The sequence below is a fragment of the Pyricularia grisea genome (assembly GCF_004355905.1).
Source record: "Pyricularia grisea strain NI907 chromosome Unknown Pyricularia_grisea_NI907_Scaffold_2, whole genome shotgun sequence".
In the NCBI taxonomy this organism is placed as follows: domain Eukaryota; kingdom Fungi; phylum Ascomycota; class Sordariomycetes; order Magnaporthales; family Pyriculariaceae; genus Pyricularia; species Pyricularia grisea.
Window position 1 is genome coordinate 3,037,345 of NW_022156717.1, and position 24,908 is coordinate 3,062,252.

The following is a 24,908-nucleotide window of genomic DNA, read 5'->3' on the forward strand; positions in this document are numbered from 1 at the left end:
AGCAGCCTAAGCAATCACCCAGGGTGATGATAGAAGATGGTTTAACCAAAAATACACCAGAAAACCCAAACCAGAAATTTTTTAAACCCCTCTCCTTCGAAAAAAAAAAGCCGCAGAATGTGGTAGTGGCAAAGAAGCGGTCCGCGGCCGAGCTCAATATACAAGAGCATATACGGACCAATATCAGATCTGAATGAGAACTGGTAACCCCATATTACGAAGTACTACCAGGACAGGGCAGTAAACTACATTGATGAAATTATCAATGCTACCCTTTCATCTTCGACCGCCCCGCCGGGTTATCTCTCTGCAGGTTTCTTGTGAAATTATTTCTCCTACCGTAATCCTTGATCCATATCACATAGACAATATCAAACACCCCTAGGCGCTACGATCGAGGCGGTAAATAGAATAATAGCCCGGGGCAACGAGACGTCGGCGGCCAGGTATCGCGCGTAGAAAACGAAACAGAGCCAATCCATCGAACCCGACTGCCATTGATACACCCTCCCCCCTCTATCGGTCATCTTGACATTCTCCCTGCCAAGATTTGGCGGGCAAGTTCAAAAATCTGAGTGCTCGCCAGCCACACTGCAAATAATGTGGAACCAAAAGGGAGGGGTGTCTGCGACAAGGCTCCATCGAGGTACGTACCGAGCATGCTGTGATTACATACCTATTACAGGGTGGACGACGGCCGGGAGGAGGGGTTTTCAATGGTGTACGGGTGCCCAGCCCGCCTTTTTGCGGAGGATGGTGTGGGGTTGTGGGTCAACGCAATGAAGTGGAGAGGAAGGTGGGCGTGTGTCAAAAGTGCACATTTACCGCGCAAAGTAACCGACAACCGCGTGTCCTAATAGCAGCAAGCTGAAGGCAAGCGCATTTCGTAGCCCCCACCCTTTTGCATCAAAGCCATCTCAACTAAACAATGCACAACCCTCTCAACCTACGTACGACTGCGACCAGTACACCTATGGCCTAACAAGGCAAAGCGGCCAGTCTTTGGCTCCCGCAAACCCTCGGCGCCATTAGCTCCGGGTACCCTGGTTCCCATAATGTTCAAGATTAGTATATTCAAGATGGGCAGACAAAATGTTTACTCAATTTGTGGGATAGATTATCCGACCCTATCTGCCTGACCTCGCCCGAATCGGGATTCACAGCGAACAGCGACAAGCAGGCCAGGTCATGGGCAGACAGTTTGAACAAAAGAATTGACAGTCACTCAAGTGATCAGAAGCACGGCCCAAACCCCATGCGACTTTACCACTCCACATCAGCCCAAAAATATTAGGTTTCCATGGGCCGCGCATTCCGTGTGAGGTAGACGTAAGTCTGTGTACCGGCTACCATTGACAGCTAAACCAAAGAGAGAAGAGAGGGAGAAAAAATGAGAAAAAAGAAAAGAAAAGAAAAAAAGGCTCCGGTCTGTTGCTGATGGTTCACCATGCACACATGTTGTCTCCATCCACGCCATTGGCAACACTTTTCGAGTTAGTTTACTAGTACTTCGTACTCTACCGCCGGCGGCTTTCATCCTAGACGAGCTCTCTCTTGCCGGAGACAGCAACTAGCTAGTGACATCGGAGGCCTGCCTTTCAGCTCGACTGTAACAGACGCGCGGCGACACTTGCGGTTGTGCCTGGATATACGGTAGGATAAGCGAGTCATTTATTTCAGTCATTTGGTGCTTCATAGGTAGGCAGTGAACCGTTACGTTACTCTCGTGCGTCCGTCTTCGGTGGGGTTGACCGATGTTTATCTCGGTCCTTTTTTTTCTTCTATCTTTTTTTTTTTTTTTGTGTGTGAGAAAAAATGTTTTCTTTTCACTTCATTTTCTTTGGTTCTCGTGATGTCGAGAAAAAAAAGTGGCAGCCGCCGAACAAAAGAGGCCAGCTTCCGAGCAGTGCATCTGTTCGAAACATGAGACGCTGCCAATCAGATCGCAGAATCAAGCCGTTCGAATGGCGGGCAAAGGGAATAGCGCCGGCAGTGGACCGCCTTTAGGACCCATCAGCCAATCAGTCATGCGTGGCTTGGATTTAAATTGGCTCGACAATCGAAAATCCCTGGTAGCGGTCGTCGCATATTGCACGCGGTGAAGTACGTGCCTTAGCTACTTAGATGACTTGGCTTGCTATCTCGAAAGAATCTACCCGCCCGCCGTTCACCCACCGGGTGGACATTCGAGGACCCGTGCTGATGACTTCACAAGGGCACGCCACCTGGCTTGGCCATCTTTTGCCCATCCGGAATCGATCAGTTAATTACTCGGTACCGTTTGCAAAGGGTCAAATGCAGCACAGCATCAACCGGAATACTGCTCTGGCTGGTTTAATTATAGAAACTGCAGGGGCTGCCCTTGTCCTGTCGTTGGGTTGGAGCGCCAAGATTGCAATCGACCTTGAACTTTTTGCCCTTGCTTCTGATGGACTGAGCAACAAATGGTTGCTGACCGCGACATTGGCACTTAAAAGACCGCAAGGTAGTACGGCGCTTGAGAATGATTCACTTCCATGGAACAGGGCGATTACAAGTCGCCACGAAAGCTGGCGGCCATCATTTAATTGGCACGGACCCAGAGAGTAGTGATCCAATGAAAAAGCACTTGGAACACCACCGGTCGAAATATACCCTGCCTTACCTGCCTCCTTACCTTAGCTGCCAAGCTGGCTACCAATTGTACTTGGGCAAGTTGGGGTAAAATCTTCGCCCTCCCAACTCACTGGGCCAGTTAGTTATCTTGGTCGCAACAATCCATAAATAGCAACCGGGTCTAGCTTCCAACCGGCCGGGCGAGCAATAACAGGCGAGCTCGGCAATTTTTACTAATGTCACAGTAATGTGCCTAGGTGGGTAGGTAAGGAGTAAACACAGCAATTAATTGACAATGAGGACAGATGTACCGGGCGTTATCGCCAGGATGTCGAGGAGGGTATGTATAGAATCCCGGATAGGTAGGAATTTGTCCAAAGCCATTAAAGAAATGAGAGTCTTCATGTCAGCTCAACAGGGGAATAGGTGCTGACTGATTATTGATGCACAGTAGGTGGGGTTGGCGAGGTGGCAGTACTATGGTACAGTAGACAGACCGCCGACCAGTCGCCGCTTTCCCACATGACCTCGCCGTGAAAATGCAAAGACAGGACAGGGCAGGACATGACAATTTGAACTGCCAGGTTTAATCTGGTCTTTCGGTTCGTTGAGCCGGGAGAGTTCAGACTGAATACACGCCTTGACGCACAGAGTATGTAGCTCGTCGGAGGATTATGCAAAGAAAAACTCGCCACTTTCGCGACGCCACCAATCCATCTGGAACTTTTTATTGGGACTCTTTTTTTTTCTGCATGGTCGTCCGGTGTCCAGGTCAGCCTAGGTAAATGAATGGGTGTGGTACAAGGCCATTGGTTATCAATTGTCGTCTCGTCTCATCTTGCGCTGCAATGCGGACACATTCTAGCCGCCAGATTATTACCGACCCTTAACCTGTTAGGGGAGTTGCGAACCGCGCGTCTCGGCCCGTTGGCTGCACCTCGCTCTCGCTGAAAACACTACAAGCAGACTTTCGGGGGATCGTCTGAACAGTAGGTATTGACCAGAAACTGTTGTTTCTTCTACTTGCCTTGGTTGCTTACCGGAGAAGGGGCGGTGCGAGGCCCCGCGGGAAGGGCGGCTCCTTCGGCAGCCGAAGAAGCGCGGGGGTCTGCCTGCATATTGTACTGTTATTACTGTACATACTCCCCGGTCACCTAGCCGAGGTTTCCCGATGAGCACGTGCTACCAGCGGAGCTTGCGACCGTCAATTCAATTTCGGAGGCGGCGCAAGAGCAAGAGCAAGGAGAAGGAATTAGTAGTTTAGTTATTCAAGCTACCGACAGGTCATAATACTATCAGTAGACAGCAAGACAGCCTAGTATTCAGAGCGAAAATTTTCGGCGCAGTTTAAAAGTTTCCTGCGCCCCACACTCTAGATTCGATTCGCGACAAGGCGGCTGCTTAGCTGGCCCGTTGAATTAATCCCACCATATCTACTCAGAGTATATACTAGGTATGTAAGCAATAGCCGGCACCCCAACTCAAAATGTTCCCCACCAAAATCTCATCTCGTCTCAAATTCCGATGATGTTCGCGTCCAGAATTTTACTACGTGCAATGACTATTTGACCCACTGAGCTTCTCGTATCTCAACTGAGCTGGAAAATGACAAACTCCGCACCAATAACACAAGCATATGTAGTTTTATGCGACAGGTTGCTAAATTACAAGTACGCTCGGGTTTCGTTTACTCCGGTTCAAAAGTGTGTAAATATACAGTCAAGAACATGCCAAGTTCCCGAAATCCGAAGCAGAATAGCAACAGTACCTAAGGACTCGAAGAACTTGAGTCTTCCATCTTTTAAATTCCCCTCCTTAGCGGCCCTTTCCCGTTGTATAATCCCGATTTCCGCCACAGTAACATCATAGTCGACACCAGCTGCAATATCCTGAGTGTTATCGACTGGGAAAATGCTTGAACGGTGCTATGGGAAATAGGCAATCAAGTTTTGCAGAATTTGGCAGGTGCAGTAAGACTGTAATTACTTTCCCTAATTCAACCTGCTAGCCTAGCAAACTAGAACTATATTCTCGTTTAAAATGACAAATATGACGGATGGAAGGTCGGTGGATAAATGCCACGTGCTTTGGCGGGAGTTGGCTGTCACTTATAGCGCCAAGGCCGGGTAAGGATGTTTGTCCACTTTGGTAAGAATAGGAAAGTAGTAAGCATCCAAGGCGTCACAAATCCAGTAGCCATGTGCTTTGCTCTGCTGTACTCGTGGCCCTACGCAGATCAAAGAAAAAAAAGTTCAGAGAGTTCCAATGACAAGGCATGGAGAGATGAATTGCTCCAGATTTTGGCCCCCGCATTTGCTATTATTGGAAAGCGGCTGATGGATTTTGGGTGTTGGTTGGTTCAGATCAGATTATGATGTGTTGTGTGTGATTATAACAAGGGGATTTCATGTGTTTAAGGTAGATAGGTACCTACCTCAGCTACCAACTTCCGGTCCGACCACAGGCAGCAACAACAGCATGCGACCCGCTTGACTTGTGCTGACTGCTCCATTCTCACACATATCAGCAGTCACGTGCAATTCAGAAGGTCGTTTTAGGGAGGGACCTACCACGCGCCGCAATGTCAGCACGTTAAACCATAATGGAAGTTAATGTGCACCCTCAATTTTTTTGTTTTTCTTAGCGCCTCTCAAATGTGGCGGGAAACAAAATTTGAACAAAAGGTCCAAACATGAAAGACTTTTACCGGACCGGTTTTACACTGGCTGCGGCTCAAACAAGCGGCCAAATTCATTATCTTGCATTTGCGAATCGGACAATCAATCGATGCAGCCCATTTTGTTTCTTCGGATGCGCCGTACAATTCACACGCCCCATGTCAGGCGCCCTCCCTCCCCAACCAAGCGCCCGGCAAACTTAAGCGCCCATCTTTTCAGAAAAGAACTGCAGGCGCCTGAGTTCATCACGGCGGCTGCGACAAGCAGACGAGACGAGCCCAGCCAACCAACCAACCATCCCACTCCTAGAAACCAGGATAAACAACATTATTCTAGAAACCCGACCCTCATGAGATCTCCAGTCTTTCATTGGTTCGCCCTCCACACACACACATGGGTTCGTCGAAACACAACATCGCCATATCGCATATCTTCTGGTTTTACCGGTTTGTTCGATTAAATCACATGGCAAGGATCCTATTTTTGTCTCTTACCCCTAGAGAAGGGACCCTCCGAGATGATCTTTCTTTTTTATTCCTTCTTGTTATTGCCCTTTGCTGTAACCGCTCAGGTTGCCTCAATCCTTGTGTGATGACTTAAATTTGAGCCCACTGTTTGCTGCGAGTAGCCATATCGAATAATGCTCCTAATGCACGTCTTATTTGGATTTCAAGACGCCAGCATGCTTTCCCATACTGTAGCGGCGGCAAGAAGAAGAAAAAAAAACCCCCCCATCTGTTGGATGGCAGAGGTTTGGCTGAATAAGCGTCAACCCCGTCTGCTACTTGCCGCGGCCTTTGGTTCCCCAGGTATGTAGGTAGGTACCTACCTACCCTATTGGCGCCTGGCTTTAGCGCTCACAAACCCCATCATCGAGCCTCGCAACTTGGCGGTTATCTTCTTTTCATTTATCCACATCTTTTCCCAAGCCTTATATTTTTTATTCTTAAGGACAAGGCCTCTCAGGGATTCCTACCCACCCGTCTGCACGGCAGTTGAATCCCGTCACATTTTCTTGATTGGTGTTCCTGGATTGGGTTCTCTTGCAAAAATGACGCACTGCCTCCCCATTGCCCGGGTTGCAAATCGCGATAGATGAACCACAAACAACCAATTGGGGGGTTTTTTTTTTCTTCCACGTCTTGACCCGTAGGGATCTTGGAACGGCTTCTATTTTTGAATCACCGTACCAGTTAGTCAACATAATAGGTCATTATGACAAGGGAGATGAGTTCCTCATCTTCTTATTCTGATTACTTGTTTTTTTATCTTCTTGCCCTCCCCGCGTGGACAGGGTTGCTTTTACCCAAACTAACCCCCCTTGATCATTTACCTCGTTGCCCGTGTTATCACACCGCCGAGGAGGGGAGTGAGAATATACAAAGAGAACAGTCACAAGGCCTGCCCAGGAGGCCATGCCCGAGGTACCTGGCCTTGGGGCCGTTTCTAAAATAAGCCGCAAGGGAAAAAAAAAGAGCCGCATCCTGCACCTGCAGCAAGTACCTTGTTTATTGGGACAACATCCCAAGGCCACCGCTCCGAAACCGAGCTTCTCTTCTTCTGCGGCGTTTGCATTTCTTTCTTCTATTTATCTAGTTGTTTATTTTCAATTCCGTCTCTTTTGGTGTTGGGGAATCAAACAAGGAGCCACTAGTCAGTCATTCGTCACCAATAACTGTGTGATATCTTGGGACGTAAGAGGCAACAAAAAGAGTAGACGCCCGGGGCTGGTTTCCGGGGATGCACTAGACCAAATTTGTTAACACCCACGAGATCCATTCCATCACATCTACTTGGGACGAGAGCTCAGGGGGGGAGGGAAACAGTTCAGCCCGCGTTGCTGCACGCACTCGGAATTGCTGGACAGTCACGCGCACTGGTCTCCGTTATTCGTTCAAGGAATCCGTGTCCCGGACATAAGTCTATATGTGTCGATACCAAAGAGGAGAAACAGCGCGTGCTGGTGAAAAAGTTGTACAAGTTTCAGCAATAAGTGTTTGCTCGTACCATATCTGTAGACAGACAAATATACTGTTACGTAGGTAGCTATTATTAAAACAACACTAATCAATGCAAACCAAGTTATTACCTCCTGTGTCTAATCATGGGCAAACAATATCAAAGCTGTGTGGAGATAGGTAGATCCATAGCGCAAATAGGCCGGCACCGGTCTGGAACCGCGAAAAGCCGGCACACCGCATGGGTCGTGTTATTATTCTGACAAAGGAAATAGAGAGACTGGATGCATATTTACAGTATAATAATCTCCCCAGCAGAGGAAGAGAGAATAAGAAAAAAGAATCCTTCAATAGTTCCGCCCAAGAAAGAACGCCGCCGTTCCCGCGTCCCTGAGGACGCTCGTTCCCAATTTTCTTTTATGTAGTAATATCCTCTCATCATCGCAATATTTGCGAGCACAGTCTGCCCCTCCGAACGTCTTCCGCATTACCGGCTTATCACGTTGCCTCCTATCTCCCAGCTAATCAACCGGCGATGTCAAGAGAGAACTCAAGCTGTGTTGTTGCTACTGGCACGCAATGCACCGTTCGAATCTCCATTCGCCCGAGCCGCACCTTGAGCTGTGGTCTTGTCAAGATGTACGTCCACCATTCTGGCGGCTTCCCGCACTGCGGTCTGATGCCAATGGTCCAACCGACATTTGGTGATATACTTGTTGAGTTCGTTGTTTTCCCAAGTCATGGCTTCGATAAGATTTTGCTTCACAGTCTCTTCCATACTTTCGAACCGACGATCAAGTCCATCTGTGTAGACGCCCAGGGCGTCGGAGGGAGCGACCGAGGGTGAAAACTTCTTGTCTTCGTAATTCCCTAGAGTGCGGTTGATTAGTAACTTTGCTTCATAACCAATATTAGGAGTGGTCACAAGGGTTGTGATAACTTACTGTAAGAGTGGCACGCGTATAGCGTCAGATATGTAGCAGTAGAGCCCAGCATCATGCTCATCATATCGTCTCCCTTTGACTGAGTGTTATTGATCTTTGCCCAGTCGTCCCGAATGAAACAACGCCTCCAAATCAGCCTATTCGTATTCTGCTGCTCCTCCCCACGGAGGCTGAGATGGGAAACGCGCAAAGCACTGAAGTAGAGATCATCGTAGATGTTGAAACCTGGCGTGGTTGGATCATGTCGAATGGAGACCAGTGTAAGCAGGTCGATAAGGGTCAATGGGTCCAGCGCCTCGTGTCGCAGCAACCGGCCCATGGCATCCTCGAAAACACGCGCGAGTGCCTTGTGTTTTTTAGGGATGTTCTGCGCACTATACTCCATAGCAAGTTCCAATGAAGCTGCTTCATCCACGGCCATGCTAACACTCGGCAGGATCAGATTGTAAAGCTTGTCTTGTATGCCAATGATTGTCAGCTCGCGGTTGATCTGGCTGAGATCTTCTGCAGCCCTGTCGCCACGCTCGCCCCGAACCACGACAAGCTGGTTGCGAGCAGGCCCTTGCTTGTTGACCGTAGCGCCCTCGGCGAGCAGAGCCAGCTTGCCAAGACTCAACTCGATTTTCTTGTTCCACACTTGCTGCTCACGGTTCATCCCGAGCTCAATGAGGGTTTCAGCAGCGTGGTTGATGTCCTTCTCCTGCTCGACATCGTTGATCCACGATATCTTAGAGAGTTCTGGCTTGGTCCTGAGAAACTTGGTGGCGTATCCTTTCCTGTTTCCGGGAAAGTCTAGAACGGCTTTGACGCCTTCCTCACGTAGTAAAATGTCGTAGACTGCAAAGGCAAACTGGTCGCCGAACCGGTCAAATGACTCGGCGATTTCGTGTTGCTTAATCCTTGCTCTCTCCCTGAGCTCTGTGACGCGACTCGGTGTTTGGTCGCGGTCGAGAGCTCTTTGACGTAGTGACTTGACTTCTTCAACCATCAACAAAGCAAGGGCCTCTATAGAGTTATGGGCTTCCGCAATGCTGATGGCTTCTCTGAACAGCCCGAAATCCTTCAAGAGCACAAGCTTGTCGTATCGGTCGTTTGAGTATGTCTTCCGGCATATCTCTCCATGGTGCACAAGTTTCTGGTTGTTCCGCGTCAGAGCCCAGCGCGAACGCTCCAGAACAGTGAGGAGGTACTTGTCTGTGAGAGAGGGGAGTCTGTCTCGTATGGTCTGTATTAACCTTGGGTCTGGCGACCCTGCCGAGATGGTGACTGAAAGCGGGTAGTACGATGTAAGCCATTTATGTGCTAAATCCATCATCCGCTTGGTATTGGTTGTTATGTTGAAGTCGCAGGTCCATGGTTCCGAGAGGGCCTCGTACCCGTCACGAAGGACACCTCTATCTAGCCTGTCATTGCTGAGGCCATAGAATTCAAGCTTCTTCGCACGGTAATCAAATGCCTCTTCAAGAGCTTCGAGAACCACCTGCATGGCTTCGTACATCAGGCGGGTGATGTCGGCATCGTTGGCAACTTTTTGCTGATATTTGTACTTGATGACTTCGTAAGCCCAGGCCACGAACACTTCGAGTCGGCCAATGTCATGGGTGAACCAGTGTCTGACATTGTCCAGCTCACCCTTGTTCTGGTTCGGCACCTTCTTTTCACTCTCGTGGATGAACTCAACGATTTCGGAGATGATACTTCTGGTATCGCTACCTGGACGTTCGCCTCGGTCGAGAAGAAACTGCTCATGTTGCTTCCATAAGACGGTGGCAGCGCTCATTTTCTCTGCATTCCACAGCAAACCCCATCGGATCTCGCGGTCTATGTCGATCGAGAGAGAGTTTAGGTATGACATCAATCTTTCCAGATAGCGAGTCCGACCGCGCAGGTTGCCCTCCAGAATTGCCGGAACATGGAGAAGATGTGGAGAGTTGGAGCTCAGTATGTCATTACTTAGTTGCAGGGCTGCCTCGCCAATTTCTTGGGTCGAGAAAGGCAGGGCGCGTTTGCCATCAAAAGCAATAGGATTGTCGTCTTTGATGCCGTAGAAGACAGCTTGCTCGAGTTTGCTCTTTGGAGATATGGTAGGACATGTTTCTTCGCCAAACCGTTCAATATCTGTTGTGGCAACGCGGACGACCCCCACGCCACGTATTATGAGCAGGACTGCGGGGTTTTTTGTCTTGTGTCGATGTAGGCGTTGACCTTCCAGTTCTTGGCCTGCTGTTGTTGGCTCCTCCAGGCCGGACCCGGCAATCTCGAACGTGTCTCGGTCTCGCAGATCAACAACGTCTTCAAACGCACCAGGCCCCAGACTAAGATCATCCTGAAGTTGAGCATCAGGTGATTCGGGTCGTGCATTTATAGAACAGATGACCACTGCTCGATCGAAAACAGCGAATGCTACAAAGCCAGGGTTCGGGATATACAGTCGCGGCCGTACAGTCGGGTCTTGGGACAAGGGGCTCGAGTAGCATGTGATTGGGCGAACCATGCCGATTTCTGCGTGAGAATGTCTAACGATGACTTCGATGATGGCGTAAGATGACTCGAGTTTGTTCCCGGAGGTTACCAGGAGGAGAAGGTGCTGCGCCTGTTCACCATCTGGGGATTCTACCACGCGCTGCTCGAACCTCTTAGGCGCGAACGCAATGTCAAGAATCTCAAACCCCGAGGATGAAGTAGAAGAACGGCCAACAGGCGACCGGCTGTCCAATTTTAGAAGAATTGCGTCCCGAACGTCGACCTCGGCGAGCACATCATGGTGTCCACCTCTTTGAACCCTCCAAGTCGTCATCTTTCCCTTGGAAGTTGCAGCCGCAATATTGCGTTCTCCAGCTTTCGTAGGAGGACCTGCCCTGACTGCAGCAAGATCTCCCCTGATAGCCGAGTGCTTGAGAACATGACGAATGCTTCCCAAGAATCCGCCGCCAGTCTGCGACATACCACTGCGGAGAAACTGAACAGATATCGCAGGGCGGCCGTGGCCATCCCTGACACTGAGGTGTGCCAGTCGTCCGCTGCTGAAAGCAAGGATAAAACCTGCCGTCTCAACGTTCAAGATCTGAACGACATGTTCCCCCGAGAACATGCCAGGGATGGCGTCCTCGATGCCGTTTCGTTGTTGGCGCATAAATGTGAGTGTTGCGGCACTGGAAATGGATTCCCAGTATGAGATCTTGCCACTGACAGGCATGACCACAACAAGTCCGGGCTCATCGGCAGAGGCTGATGGTGCTACCAGAGAGCCGAGCGGTAAGGGATCGGAAGAGTGCCGCGAAGGGTAGTCGAGGTTGAAGATGAATGTTTCGGGAGAGGAATTGTTGATGGTGTAAGGCCAGACGAATGCATGGGTATGCGTGAGCGTAAGCGCATGACCGGTTGACGAGTACAGAGCGCCATGTTGTTGACCTAGAAGGGGACGACAGTTAGACATATCAAGGCGCAAAATAGGGTGAGGGTCGCCGCAAACATACTTTCGACATCTGCACGCAAGCGATCGGGTAGAGCTGGCAGTTTGCTGACAGTGTATGCATTGTTGGTAGTCTGTGTTTCGATATATGGATGTTAGCAAATTCGCGAACAATGGGTGGTTTGATAGGACGGTTATCAATGGGCAAGACGGACCAAAACAACACTGCCATCGCCTTTGCTGATCCGCTCGCCAGGCTTCGGTTTCTTGGATCTGACGCTGAGATCTTGCTTGGGTTGTGGCGGGTTTATGATTCGATCGTGTTTTGGTTGCAACTTTGCAATCTTTTCGGACCTGACCTCGACCATCTCCGTGGTGTCGGGGTTGACGAAGGTCTGTTCGCTCAACGGAAGCCGCTGGCGCTTTGCTTTGGGTTGGGGTACAAGGCTCTCAGAGCTCAGAGGACGCTGCCGGCGCCTGCTTCGAGTCGCGGTGGCCGGCCCGCCCGAGGCCGCGGTCGGTGAAAACATGGTGGCCCTGGGGTGCAGGCGATGCACACGAGGTTATTTGAGACGAACGGTAGGACGGATCCGGCGCCGGATGGATACAGTAATATGACGTGGGTTGTCGTTCAATTCATGACGATTATTGAAAGAATGCAGCTTTCTAGATGGCGATGCGTCGTTGCTTTGATGGGGGGGATGTTCAAAGTTTGAAAAATCTACGGCGCGCTCCGCTCACGGATGCACGAGTCTGACGGATTCTTTTTCTCTTGGTGACGACGGCACGACCCAAAAAAAACAGGCCGTGTTGACTTTGTTTGTTACCTTGGGTACCATCCATCGGACCAAAAATTTACAGCAAGCTCTCCAGGCTCACCCTTACTGGCTACAGGCAACGCGAAGCTCAAATGATTGGCTGAGGCTTGAGCTACTGGTGGGGCGTCTCAGCCGTCGCCAAGATACGTGCTCCACGTTTTTTTGAGATGGAGCCTCATAGCGTTGGCTTCTCCGCCTTCCATTTTCGATTGCTTTCATCGGCCTGCTTTCATCAGCCACCAATCTGGAGGTCAAACCAGAAGAGGCCGATAGTGGCTGTTAATTTCCATGTTCGATGCTATACCAGCCGGCCGTGTGCGAATTGGGCTTCAGGGAATGCAGAATGTAAGAAAGATGGAGGATTATTACCTGCCTAGACAATACACATTTTGGTTACCTACCTCACCTACCTACCCAAGGAACTAAGGTAAGGTTCGGAGGTATGCCAGCCGCTATGGAGGGAGGGTTTGCAGATGATATTGGGCTCTAATGCCACGTCGATCCGCCCCACCATGTTCAGCTGCATAAGGTACAAACTGTAGCTACAGTACTTACGTCCAGCAACTGTTAGTGCAGCATCGAAGTGACCGATAACTTTTGGAGCAGCCAAAGGCACATGTACCTAAGGACATTTCGAAAAAAAAACTTGGCTGGCTTGGCAGGCATCTGTATCAGACTACTCATTCGTCATGCTGCATCTGGATGGTGGCGAATTTTTGACAATGTCCTACAGTATAACTTTTACTACCGGTACTTGAATTTACTACAGAGTACGCATCTTTGGGAGAAGCACCGTTGGCAATGGCATGACAACCCCTTAATATTTCAGGGGCAAATCTGCTCATGACGAAGAGGGAATAAATACAGTTAAATGACCATAAAAAGGTACATCCCAGTTTCTAGCTCCTAAAGTGCCTAGCATTCTGGAATTCATTGCAGTCAACTTATGTCAGGGGTTGAGTCAATCTTGATTGCACTTGCTTGCTCCCTGTCTGCTTTTGGCGCAGGGCATAATAACCCAATTATACTCGTCTCCGGATGTTTGCAGTAAAATGTCTCATAGGATAATATGGATTATTACTTTATGTATCTCCTTAGCTCCTATCCCTTGCCTCAACGCGACTCCAATGATATTGGGGCGATCTGCTGCAAGCCGCGTACATACAGGGTTAGGTGTCGCTTTCAAATCCCCGCCGCAAATAACGAACAAACAAACGCCTTGACACCGTTGTGCTACCACCAGATCGGCTATTCTCCACACTTACGGATCTTCCTGCACCCACATTTCATTCTCTTTTACTCTTTCTTCCCATGTTTCGGTCATCAGCTGTTCCTCAATTTTAAGGGACACTTTTTCCATTCATCTTTTTATCAGTCGTATTTCTAATCATTTTTTATTTTTTTTTATTCCTTTACATTGCGTCGTCTGGAAGCACGTAGAGTGTCGACAGTGATAGTATTGATCTAGAGACGGGAGATAAAATCACGAAAAGAAGACCTGTTCCTCTTGGTCTATTTCGACAGGTTTGAGTGTGGGATTTCACATAATCTTCATTCTTCGTTGACATTTCCATCTTTTCTTTACCTTACTTCCCTACCTACCTACTACCAACATCACAACCTGTTCTCCTCGTCATGTCCTCGGGGTCACCGAATGAAAAAGATCCAATGGAGTTTTTGAATGCCGAGATTCAAAATTTCAGGGAAAGCGATCGCCGTCGAGAAACGCTCCTGGCTGACCTTGTTACCGAGTATGGAAAGCTACAAGCACTTTATAAGGACAAATGCAACGATTACGAGCAGGAGCGCAAGTCGCTGGCTATGTGGCAACGGGAAAACCGCGGCCTCGAAGCCGAGTTGAATCAACTTAGACTTTCAAATGTACGTGCCTAATTCCAAATTTACCCGTCTACTGTAACTTTGTTCCATTTGTATAGTCACGTCCTGTCTGCCCCTGCTACTAACCCTGGATTTACTTGATTATTAACTGGCTTACCCTACCCTCAGGAATCTAATCCGATAGCTTTTGTTATTCTCGACGGCGATGGAGCCGTTTTTCGTGACGAGCTCTTGGCCCGAGGCGCTGAAGGTGGAACAGATTGCGCGTTTGAGCTTTTGACTCAGATTCGCAAGCACATTAAAACCATCCATCCTGAAACGTCGATCGACAATTTGAATATCATGGTTCAGGTTGTTGTCAATTTCGAGGGTTTGGCCAAGACGCTTCATGCGTCTGGTATACTTGAAGACGGATTCAAACAGTTGACTGCCTTTGCCCATGCCTTTGGTCAGGCCCAATGTGAGTATCATTGCCTGACCCCTTGTGTTCGTTCATCTGAGTGATGCATCTTGAATCAAACTGACGGTCAAACACGCAGCATTGTTTTCGTTTATTGATGTTGGTCCTGGCAAGGAACGAGCGGACCATAAAATCCGTGAGACTTTACGTGTTATGTCTCGTCTCTCACAATGCAAGCACGTGATCTTTGGACCATGCCACGATAATGGTTACTTGCCCGTTCTTGAACCATACAAGCAGGACCCTATCGTCGGTCCTAAGCTTTCACTGCTGGAGGCCTCTCCGGCTACGCCTGGCTTCATCCGTTTGGGCCTACCTCGCGCCAGGTTTCCCACCGTCTTTCGCCCGGACCTCATCACCAAGACTCCTCAGATCTCAATTACCACCACCGGCTTGCCTATTCGAAATGGCGGCATCCCAGGATTTGGTGTTTCGAGCCCAGCCTCGATCTTTTCTGTCATGTCACCGGGAGCCCAGTCTAGCCCTGTCGTCCGTGACAGGCTCGGCAGCATTGCTTCCATGCAGCCGCTGCCTCCACCACCTTCGACATCGTCGCCGTCCCAGTCGGTGTCTTCAGCATCGCCAGTGCCAGCTCCTTCGAGCTACGCGAGCGTGGGTACGCCCGCCTCGGCGACGGCACCGCGCACCATCGATATTGCACCCAAAAAGACAACACCTGCTTCTCTCAAGTACTATTTTGTAAACGCTTCGTCCGAGCGACTTGATGAGGATCTGCCTCGTCACACCACCATCGCCTACAAATCATATAACGATAAGAAGAACGCCAACGGCCGCAACTTCTGCAATCGCTACCACCTGGCAGGGTACTGCGAGGAAGAGGAGCACTGCAAGTATGAGCACGGCCCCCGCCTCAAAGGTCAGGAGTTGTTGGTGCAGAAGCACCGAGCCCGCGGTACGTACTGCGACAACGGTATCGCTTGCGAGGATTTTGATTGTTATTATGCACACCACTGCCGATTCGGCCGCGACTGCGGCATTGGTGATACATGCAAGTTCAACGATACCCACCACATGGATCTTGTAAGCACACCCTTCCTCGTGATATTGCCTTGATTTTTTCCTTTGCCCGTGCTGTCTGGGTAACTAACATGGATACAAAACCACAGAAACCCGTAGCAAAGATATATGAGAACGGCACCAAGGAGCATGTTTGATCAATTAGCAGTTTGCAAAAAACAAAAAAACAGAAACAAAAAAAAGATACGAAGATTTGACGTTGATGCAAGCAACATGCTTGCTACAAGTTAGCTCGGAAACGGGGGTGCCCCGTGACCTGTGAAAATAACTTGCTTATATTTTTTTTTTATTTTTTTTTTATTTTTTTTGAACTTTTGGTATCGGATACTTTACCACCTATGTATTTCTTTTTGTTTTTGGTCAGATATGTTCGAACCCTTAATCTGTCGCTTTTAAACATTTTCTAGCCTCGGCCATGTACGTGGCGGAACCAATTCTAGTTATTATAATCCTCCGACTTACTGCTGGGTTTCCGCTGTAAACGCTGGGCCTTATCCCTTGGTTTTGGTTACAAGGTCAATTCTTACCCTGCGTGCTGTTCGGTATAGAATATTGTTACTGCCGGACATTAGCCAAGTATTCGAACGGGAATACAGAAATTATTCTATAAATGTGAGTGAGTAGCCGCACTATCTAGGTAGGCTGATAGTGCTACTCGATGCATAAGGACAAGCAGTCGATGACAACAACCATCCATGCGCCATCTATTACACAGTCAACCCAACGAATATCTGTGTACAAGCTGTGTAGAATCCAACATGAACGCCAAATAATGCAGTGGAAATGATTGAACAAATAATAATCAAACTTGCTTTTCCATTGTCTTGACATCGACAAGCCACATATGAAATTGGTACTTGTCAATGAACCATGCCCATATCACTCATCCATCTCCTCTGCTTCTATGAGTCTGCCGAGAATCAAGCTCTGAACGACAAGCTCATCACTCAGTGTGCGAATCCTCTTAGGCGGTGGGCCAGCGGAGGAATTCGAAGCAGCCTCTGTGGTGGAGGCTCTCTTGCGCTTTTTCCCCTTTTTAAGCATGGGGAAGATGGCTTCCGGTGTCTCCTCAAACAGCTGATCTGTTATGGATTTTTCGCCGACATAAACCCAGTCGTATGGTTTTCCACGATCCTGGGCAGCCCGGAGGCTTTGACGTGCCTCATCTGCCGTGAAGACTCGTGAAACGGATGCACCTAGAGCTCTCGCGAGAAAAATGTAGGCCATTTTCTTGACCTCTTCCGATTTCTTCATCACAATCAGGATTTTGCTGTCGGCCAGCATTCGAGATCGTTTCTGTACCACGTCTTGTAGTTTTGCCGTGATGGCATCATATAGTAGCAGATTTCTGGATCGATATGCGTCTCCCAGGAAGGAAGACTGGCCGGCACATAAAAGGTAAGGCTCCCAGTCAACAACCCTCCCCTTTGCAACACAAGTCGTCACCCACCGCGCCGAAAGACAAGGTAGACCAAGAGCCAGCGCCTGCATATACTTTGATTTGCGGTGGTGACTGTCCGCAATTAGGGCTGTGAAGCCAGTCGAGCGGGCAGTAGGTGTCAGTCTCAGATCTGAGTCCTCAGGAGAATTTTCTTCCTCTTCGGATTCCACTATGGCGTTTTGGACCGGTTGCGACTCGAAGAGTTCATCAAAGCCATTAGCCAGAACTCTGCCACCGGCTTGCTGGATCTTTTTCTCGATCGTTGATACTTGCTCAGTGAGACCGCTGTACTCAACCCCCTCACGCGGTTTCTTTGATGAAAATGAGATCGCAAAAACCATGCAGTCAAATATCTTAGGACCCCTGATCGGTGTACTAGTGGGCGCACGTTCGAAAGTCGTGCTGACGCTGGTTCTCCCCAGACGAGAGGCACGCAGATTGTGTCCTGGCGCTTGTACAAACGCGGGTGATCTAGCAAGCTCATCTACTGAAGATGTTGGGGATCTAATGACCGACTTTCGACCGGTTCGAGTTGAACGGCTTGTATTTTTAGGTTTACTTGAGTAAGGCTTCGTTACAACACGCCGACGAGACTTGACATCGGCTGGTGAAGACTCAATCCTATGAACAGCCTCGACTCCCTCAGGGGCAGTAGAGTCTTCTGTCGCCGGCGTCGTTTCATTAGATTGCCCCGGTGTTGTCCCAAGGCTGCTTAGGTCCGACATGGTGTTTTGAGGGTCCATTGTCGCAGAAGAACTCGCGGGAGGCCCTTGTTCATCCAGCTGTTCCTCTTGTTCTGGACTATGATCTCTCCGAGGAAGATCAAGTGTCCGAGCGGAACTGGTAAGTGGTATTGAAGGGGCTGATTTTTCGCGACGATTTCTCAGTCTTGTATTCATGCCGAACTCAGGCGTTGACACTACAGAAACTGGAAGTGTGCTAGCAGGTATAAATGAGGACTTTGGCTTCGTAGACGGTGCATCTATACTTGCAGTTATGGCTAGTTCGCTGGGTAGCTGGGAATATGGCTGATCCCCCGATTTTGCTGGTTCTGGCGAGCGACCTTGACGCCCTGATGCCACACGAGGAGGACTTGTTTCTGGTATTGCTTCGCGACTGGACGTATTGGCCAGTTTAGGGACCTGCTCTTGCGAGCCCGCCACGCTACGATCGCCTTGGGTACTTAGATCTTGAGTGCTTTCCTCTGCACAAACATCTTTCGCACAGCGTTCAGCAGGATATTCCTCTGCGTCCCCGGATGTAGAGCGCTTCTTCTTATTTGTAGAAGGGACTTCCACCTCCTCTTCCCTGGAACTGTTTCGATTGAGGGTTGTTGATTTCAGTCCTTGGATGCCGACGACTCTCCTGGATCGAATCCGGCCAGATACGAAATCATCGTCGCTCCAATCGGGGTCAGACTTCTGGTTAAATCTAGGCTCCGCTCGCTCTCGTCTCTCTTGCGAGTCTTTCATAGGCTCATATTCACCGACAGGTTTCGTAGTCACACGCCGTCCACGATGTGATTTTGGCTGAGGTGACTCTGGGATTTCTGTCACTTCAGAATCGAGCCCGTACTGAGCAACTAAATTGTCCCCAAGATCGAAAGGACGAGATGATGTCCCCATGAGTTGTTGGGGGCTTGATGTCGGGGCGGGCGGGGAATGGCGGGTGCCACGAGCCTGAAGAGGAGATGCGTCGACAAAGTTTGGTGAAATAGAGTTATGCGCGAACATATTCGGAGAGGGCCGCGATGATGTAGGACTAATACCGGCTCGAGCAGCAGCCGAGAATTGTGTATGCCTGAACATTTCCGAGCCGGGAAGGAGGGTTCCCTGACCCTTCCCAGCAAAAGGGTTCGCGTTGGCGGGGGTCTCGGGCGGCAACATCTTGGGAATCGAACGCTGGAAATAATTTTGGGATTCTGCGGCATCAGCTGCAGCAGGCCCGTTGTCCACCGATACCTGAGTTTCGCCGCCATCGGTTTGGCTCAGGCGGAACAACACGCCACCAGTATCGTCGTCTTCTTCCTCTGGTAGGGACTGAGGCGGGCTGTCAAGGGGGGCTGTTGACAAGAGTGGGCTTGCATCGTCGGCGTCTTCGGGGTTGTCTAGAGGAGGGTGAAAGGAGTAGTCTATGGCCCGATATCTCTCATAGCTGCTACGATCCTCATTATTCTGCGTCGTCGACTGAGTGCCGCAGCTCATCTTGTGTCGTGTCGCAGGGGTCCGACGTGGGTGCTGGGCTCGTGATGCGGAGAACCCCGCCGCAACTTCAGCATCACTGACCGCTGCTTCGGAGGACTCATGCAAAGGTGCATCTGTTACATTCGAGAGACCGATTTGTTTTCGCTGGGCGCTGTACAAAGTCGTGGTTATCGTCGGGTTCAGATGAAGATGAAGCCAATAAGGCAGAATCTGAAAGTGACGTCGCAAAAACCGCGTCTTGACGCGTCTGATAGTGGAGTTAGCAAGGCAAATGGTAAACCATAAAGCGAAAATCAGCAAATTGTCGGTGCCACCCTTGCGCGGCAGCATTCCGTTGCTGGGCAGAAACTCCACACGCCAGACTTCGGGCTAGGACCGGCGCCGAGGCCGGACGAATTCTAATCGTGGACCTAACTTGACCTTTGCTTCTGTCTTTCTATCAGCCATCGTATGAGATTGTGTTGTTGCCGTTTTCAGCTGCCATGGCCTTTATAGGTCCCCAACCACTAAAGTAATCGATTTAACCCACTGATGATTTGGTAATCCCTAGGCGGGAAGCCAAAGAAAGGGACATAGTAACAAACAATTTGATTCTTTTTTCACTGAGCAATCAGGGATTTACGCAATCGGTGTCGTACCATGTGTAGGTAGCCTAGCACTAGTAACCATTCTGTTCAACAGACACAAAATCCGGCGTACGTCACATCGTTTATTGCAGGTAGGAATCCAGAGATGGTTATTTCCATCATTGAGACGGGATGTGGGCTACCACGCGCACCAGGTAGTTAAGGTAGGTGTAGGTACCTAAGGTAGGTACCTCTGTGTTACAGATCCAAATGCCATCGCCATTTTGAATCCCAATGTTGCTTAAGCATCATAACTGACGTACTCGTCAAGAACAGTTCACTAGAATAAATGCATTGTCAGCATAGTGCCATCTGACCCTGGCCTCGGGCCATGACTACTATTTACATCATGCTGCTTCTATCCATGGAACATGACATCTTCAACAAGCAAGGCAACCCACGCAGGTAGAGAATATATTTGGATTCATCGGATGAAAACCGCAAGCACCAAGCAGCAAGCACTTCGGGGCCAAACTTAGTCTTGAAAAAATTAGATAAGTACCTAAGGCAGGTACACAGGTAGGTATCTTGGTCAGAGTGAATGACTGCCAAATACTGGGAGGTTCTGTCGGAAAATAGGTCAGTTCATAAGTAGGACGCAGTCAAGAATACCTACCTCAACCATCCCTGCCGCATGAAACTCTGAGATGTATATTTCACTCATTAATTATCCTCGGCAATTTTCATGGAAGCTAAGTTGGTTTTTGTTTTGCAGCTGGTCCTTCATGAGGGCTGACGATAATTATTGTTTCTTCTGCGATGGTCGCAGATCTCAACACTCTCTCTCCCTCCGGAGGTAATAGGTACGTAAACAAAAGCAAACAAGGTGTGGGCAAGTTCTATCTGCAGATGCTACTCATACGGTATTCTGGACCAGGTTATGCATTTACAAATTTCCAAGCCCCACATGTACCTGCAGGAACATGCATGGTCTGGATGAAGAAATTTGCCAAGCGATGCAGACAACTGGAGAACGGTTAAATCGAATTCAGGGTCTGCAAATACCAGACGAGCATGGCATCAAAAAGAACGCACAAACTCTCAAACCATGATGACTTGGAGATCTTGATGTCATCGGTTTATGAGGCGTGATTCCACATCCCGCAGACGCTCGGGTCGCAGACTTGACCTGACGGATCTTGATCGGTCGTGTCAAGAGTGACAATAGCATCATTAGGTGACCAGCTCGATCCATTGCTGTGGAAACATTGGCCGTGCGTGATGCACTGTTCATTTTGTTTGCGGAGCTCGGCATGTTTATGATTCTAGAAAGAGCAGTCTGTCCCCCCAGAGTGGCGCCCCCAAACCCGGGATTTCCTTGACGATTAGACCGTTCCAGCATCAACAACCAGACAAATTCACCAGCATTTCCGCTAAAGATATCATAGCACCCCTCAGAGACCCGGCCTTTTATATTGCGGCTGCCCCGCGAAAAGCTGAGTGCCGGGATTGGATTCGCTGTAAAACGCCGAGCAGAACAGTAGCCAGTCCAGTCCCAGGCAGTTTGCATCTATACCTAAGTAAAGAGCTGAGCAAAGCAGGGCGCCACAATTTGGCAAGTCCCCTGTTCTCTACCGTGTTGCCGTGGTGGCCGTGTGGAGCCTTTGCTGGGGTGCTGGAAATGAGGACTCACAACAAGCACGAGGATACTTAAGTCGAACCCTGAGCTATTGACCTGGATATTGGACTTGTGCAGGATTGCCTTCGAGACTATTCATTTCCTGTCAGAGAGGAAATCTAACTTGTTGGCGAGTCGGACGAAATTCACCCCCCAATTTACCCAGTTCCCCCAGTTCCCGCTCCACCAACGACCGCAATATCGCTCGCTGCCCGGTTGTAGCGACTCCTTTTGCAGAACCGCTCATTTCGCCTCTCTTTCTTTCTTTCATTCTCTTTTCATCAGTTGCAATCTCCCATTCCCCTTATTCCGTCCGAGCAAGCCAACATACATACAAACAAAAGCCGTGCTTCTGCTTATCTTAAAAACAATCAGGGGTGCTAGCCAAGGAGTCCCTTTCTCCTATGGCCACTCGTCCCTGATCTTTTTTTTTTTTTTTATGCTTTATTCTCCAACCCTCTTCCGCCTTCTTCATGACCATCTTTCTGCTCCGACTTTGCTTTCTATCGGCGTGCTCCAACATTCTTTTAAATGAAAATCAATTGAATCTTCTCAGGGCCTACATCGCTACCAGAAGAGTTCTGCCCACTCCTTTCAAGTACCGCTCCCGTCGCAGCAACAGCGCGCCCTCCAGTCCCCCGGGGAAAGGGAAGCGCCGCAGGGCATCGAGCCTAGCTTTCAACCCAGAGTTTCTTCATCACGTCTCGCAGTCGTTTGCGCGTTCAAGGGCTGCGTACAAGAGGCCTCGGGCCAAGTTTGACAACGAGAGAGGTGCTGGAGAGGCCCTGTTTGCTCCGATGATCATGGAGAACCCACCTCGTCTTTGTCCCTCCGCCACTATAACAGAGGCATCGGAGATTAGCAAACCCGAACGACCATCTACTGCAGCATCAGAGGCAATAACACCGCCCATTGCCCGGTCCCGTGTGTCCTCTGGGTGCACAGAGGAGGAATTGGAAATACGTTCTGTCCGCTCGTGTCGGTCAAACTCGTCAACCGCTCACCACAGGCTATCGTTGACCCTGCCAATTCCTATCGCCTTGCCGACTGCCAGCCCGACACGCCCGACTCCAGCTTCATCCGCTGCTGCCACTCCCGCCGAGACACCTCTTGTGCAATCACCGACAGATTCGGGCGGGTTCATCACGGCGATCGCCGCCCAGGAACGCCGAGTGCTAGAACTCAGGGAAGAGCTTCAGCGGGCAGAGAAGGACCTGCAGAGGCTCAAGCGCCAATTTGAACACCATGAGGCTCATAAGAAGCGGCAAGAAGCCAGAGCCTCACGCCCACTTCGCATAGTAACACCAACGAGCCTGAATACCGCTCTACTCTTGGAAGAAGATGCCAGCGCGAGGCGGAACGCAGAAGTAGAGAGGCGCAAGGCTCTGCTTGCTGGGCATCAAAGTGCTCCGGGAACACCAGGAACGCCAGGAACTCCCGGCCAATCGCGTCGGAGAGTCTTCCCAGGTGGTCACACGCGGCAGTTGTCACTGCTGTCGCCAACAAAACCAGATAGCAGCGGAGATTTCCGTGTACATGAGGATCCTCTAGTGGATGATCTCAAGACCTCGTCCAAGGAGCTTGATGAGCAATTTGCCAATATTGTACGGTATGCGCCTATTACGCCGGCTCAGCTCTCGAAACGCGCGTCGTGGGCTCCTCGTACTGTACACCAGCAGGCTGCAAGTGGTGTCAAGCAAATAGCCGAGGACTTCCGAACGGGACTTTGGACGTTCGTCGAAGACTTGCGTCAGGCAACCGTGGGCGATGAGCCGATCCACGGCGGTCCCCAACTGAGACGTGGTTTTGAGGGTCATGGCAGACACAAGCGTCAGTCATCCACCCTCGGAACATCCACATCAATCTCAGATGAGCATTTTGACCAGGAAACCATACGTGCATCGGCACATTCTACAAGGACCCATGTGTCCAGGGCTTTTGAGGAAGTCGGAACACCAAGCCCTGCTTCGAGATTCACCAATCCGTTGGAGGGCGAAGCTTCCAGTGGTAACCGTCATCAGCGTACCCTGTCAAAGAATGAAAAGCAGGCCAAGCGGTTTTCATGGACTCCGTTATCCATGGACTCGCTGGACGATGCCGACTGGCTTAATTGGGAGAGCCCTAGTATTACTGCGAATAAGTCCCCTCGGTGGAGTGGTAGCACGGTTACTGGCGACACCATCCCGGAGAAGCTTGATGAGAACGAGCCTTTGTAAGTCTTCACAGGAGGTGTCTGCTCAGCTTATGTCTTTTGTTTTTATTCAATCAAGATTTCGCCCAGCTGACTTTGCTCTGTTCATAGGAAGCAATCTGAGCCCCGCAAGCTAGAGGAGCTGCCATGGCCCGCTCTCAATCGTCTGACACCTAGCAAGCTCAAGGAACAAGCCGCGGGCTACTTGAAGGAGCTGGAACGGAGCCTCACTCCCCCGGGGGCTGCTGTTTCCACCCGCGTGGATGAGCAAACTCTCATCAGCATGTGAGCTGGTCTTGCAGTTTTGCAAACATCCAGCTAAAAATGATTGGGGGCCGAGTTTGGATGATTATAATGCACTATTTTTGCGATTTTTTACAAAGCGCCTTGTCCGACATTCGGCCAACAATGTATATCTCTCACGACTGTTATATGATTATACGGGACGAGGCCAGCAGATGCACGACAACGCGGGATTGTCGTTGAAGACACCCAATTCCTGTCTTGAGAGACAGAACCGAAGGACGGTTATGACATTGGACATATGACATATGACATATAACTTCTGGGACTTTGGTTTTGGGTGTGGCGGTCTACACAAACCGGGAAAGAAGACTCGAGACTCATTTTGATGTGTCTTTGGATATACAATGTCCGAGTCTGGAGTGTGGATACGGATGATGTGCATCAATCGGTGGCGGTACAAAATATAATAGATAGAGTAGCCTAATGGATAATGATTATGACCAGTAAAATCCCATTCAGTCAGCCAGTATTACGGTATCTTTTTGGAAATGAAGCTTGCTCTTTTTTTGTTTTCTTCCATTGGTTCTCGGTGACAGTAAGAGGAAGTTGCATGGCATGAAAGAAAGCTTACTGCCTCATTGCTTCGACCTCGCCATGGTTCCTAGGCATCCCCGGTAACGTTTGCGCTGGGAAGCCATCGCATTCCTTGGAGTATCAAGGGATGGCACACACTTGCCCAGTTTCTTTCCTGAAAATTCCAGTCCCAAATGCGTGCCACGGAATTACTACCACTGTAGTTAGTTTTTTGGTCGAGGTAGGTAGGCATGGCATTACCGCACG

At 49.7% G+C, this 24,908-nt stretch overlaps 6 protein-coding genes across 6 annotated transcripts; 4 read left to right on the plus strand and 2 right to left on the minus strand.

Annotated features, from left to right (window-relative positions):
* Positions 1–928: 928 nt before the first annotated feature.
* On the plus strand, positions 929–1,139 carry PgNI_03488 (uncharacterized protein; the record flags this gene model as incomplete). Its single annotated transcript, XM_031123542.1, is given in 2 exon segments — positions 929–950; positions 967–1,139. The coding sequence occupies 2 exon segments, from the start codon at positions 929–931 to the stop codon at positions 1,137–1,139; spliced, it is 195 nt and encodes a 64-aa protein (XP_030985399.1).
* A 316-nt stretch (positions 1,140–1,455) lies between these two features.
* On the plus strand, positions 1,456–2,102 carry PgNI_03489 (uncharacterized protein; the record flags this gene model as incomplete). Its single annotated transcript, XM_031123543.1, has 2 exons — positions 1,456–1,493; positions 1,943–2,102. 2 exons carry the CDS (start codon positions 1,456–1,458, stop codon positions 2,100–2,102), a joined length of 198 nt encoding a protein of 65 aa, XP_030985400.1.
* Positions 2,103–7,380: 5,278 nt separating this feature from the next.
* Positions 7,381–12,365, minus strand: PgNI_03490 (uncharacterized protein). The gene is made up of 4 exons (XM_031123544.1): positions 11,803–12,365; positions 11,652–11,721; positions 8,176–11,586; positions 7,381–8,101 (listed from the first exon to the last, which is right to left on the minus strand). Exons 1-4 carry the CDS (start codon positions 12,115–12,117, stop codon positions 7,782–7,784), a joined length of 4,116 nt encoding a protein of 1,371 aa, XP_030984189.1. The 5' UTR covers positions 12,118–12,365; the 3' UTR covers positions 7,381–7,781.
* A 1,329-nt stretch (positions 12,366–13,694) lies between these two features.
* On the plus strand, positions 13,695–16,328 carry PgNI_03491 (uncharacterized protein). Its single transcript, XM_031123545.1, has 4 exons — positions 13,695–14,286; positions 14,413–14,704; positions 14,784–15,745; positions 15,832–16,328. Exons 1-4 carry the CDS (start codon positions 14,041–14,043, stop codon positions 15,877–15,879), a joined length of 1,548 nt encoding a protein of 515 aa, XP_030984188.1. The 5' UTR covers positions 13,695–14,040; the 3' UTR covers positions 15,880–16,328.
* A 293-nt stretch (positions 16,329–16,621) lies between these two features.
* On the minus strand, positions 16,622–19,387 carry PgNI_03492 (uncharacterized protein; the record flags this gene model as incomplete). The annotated part of the gene is made up of 1 exon (XM_031123546.1): positions 16,622–19,387. The coding sequence occupies one exon, from the start codon at positions 19,385–19,387 to the stop codon at positions 16,622–16,624; it is 2,766 nt and encodes a 921-aa protein (XP_030984191.1).
* Positions 19,388–22,104: 2,717 nt separating this feature from the next.
* Positions 22,105–24,595, plus strand: PgNI_03493 (uncharacterized protein; the record flags this gene model as incomplete). The annotated part of the gene is made up of 2 exons (XM_031123547.1): positions 22,105–23,843; positions 23,934–24,595. The coding sequence occupies 2 exons, from the start codon at positions 22,105–22,107 to the stop codon at positions 24,109–24,111; spliced, it is 1,917 nt and encodes a 638-aa protein (XP_030984190.1). The 3' UTR covers positions 24,112–24,595.
* Positions 24,596–24,908: the final 313 nt, after the last annotated feature.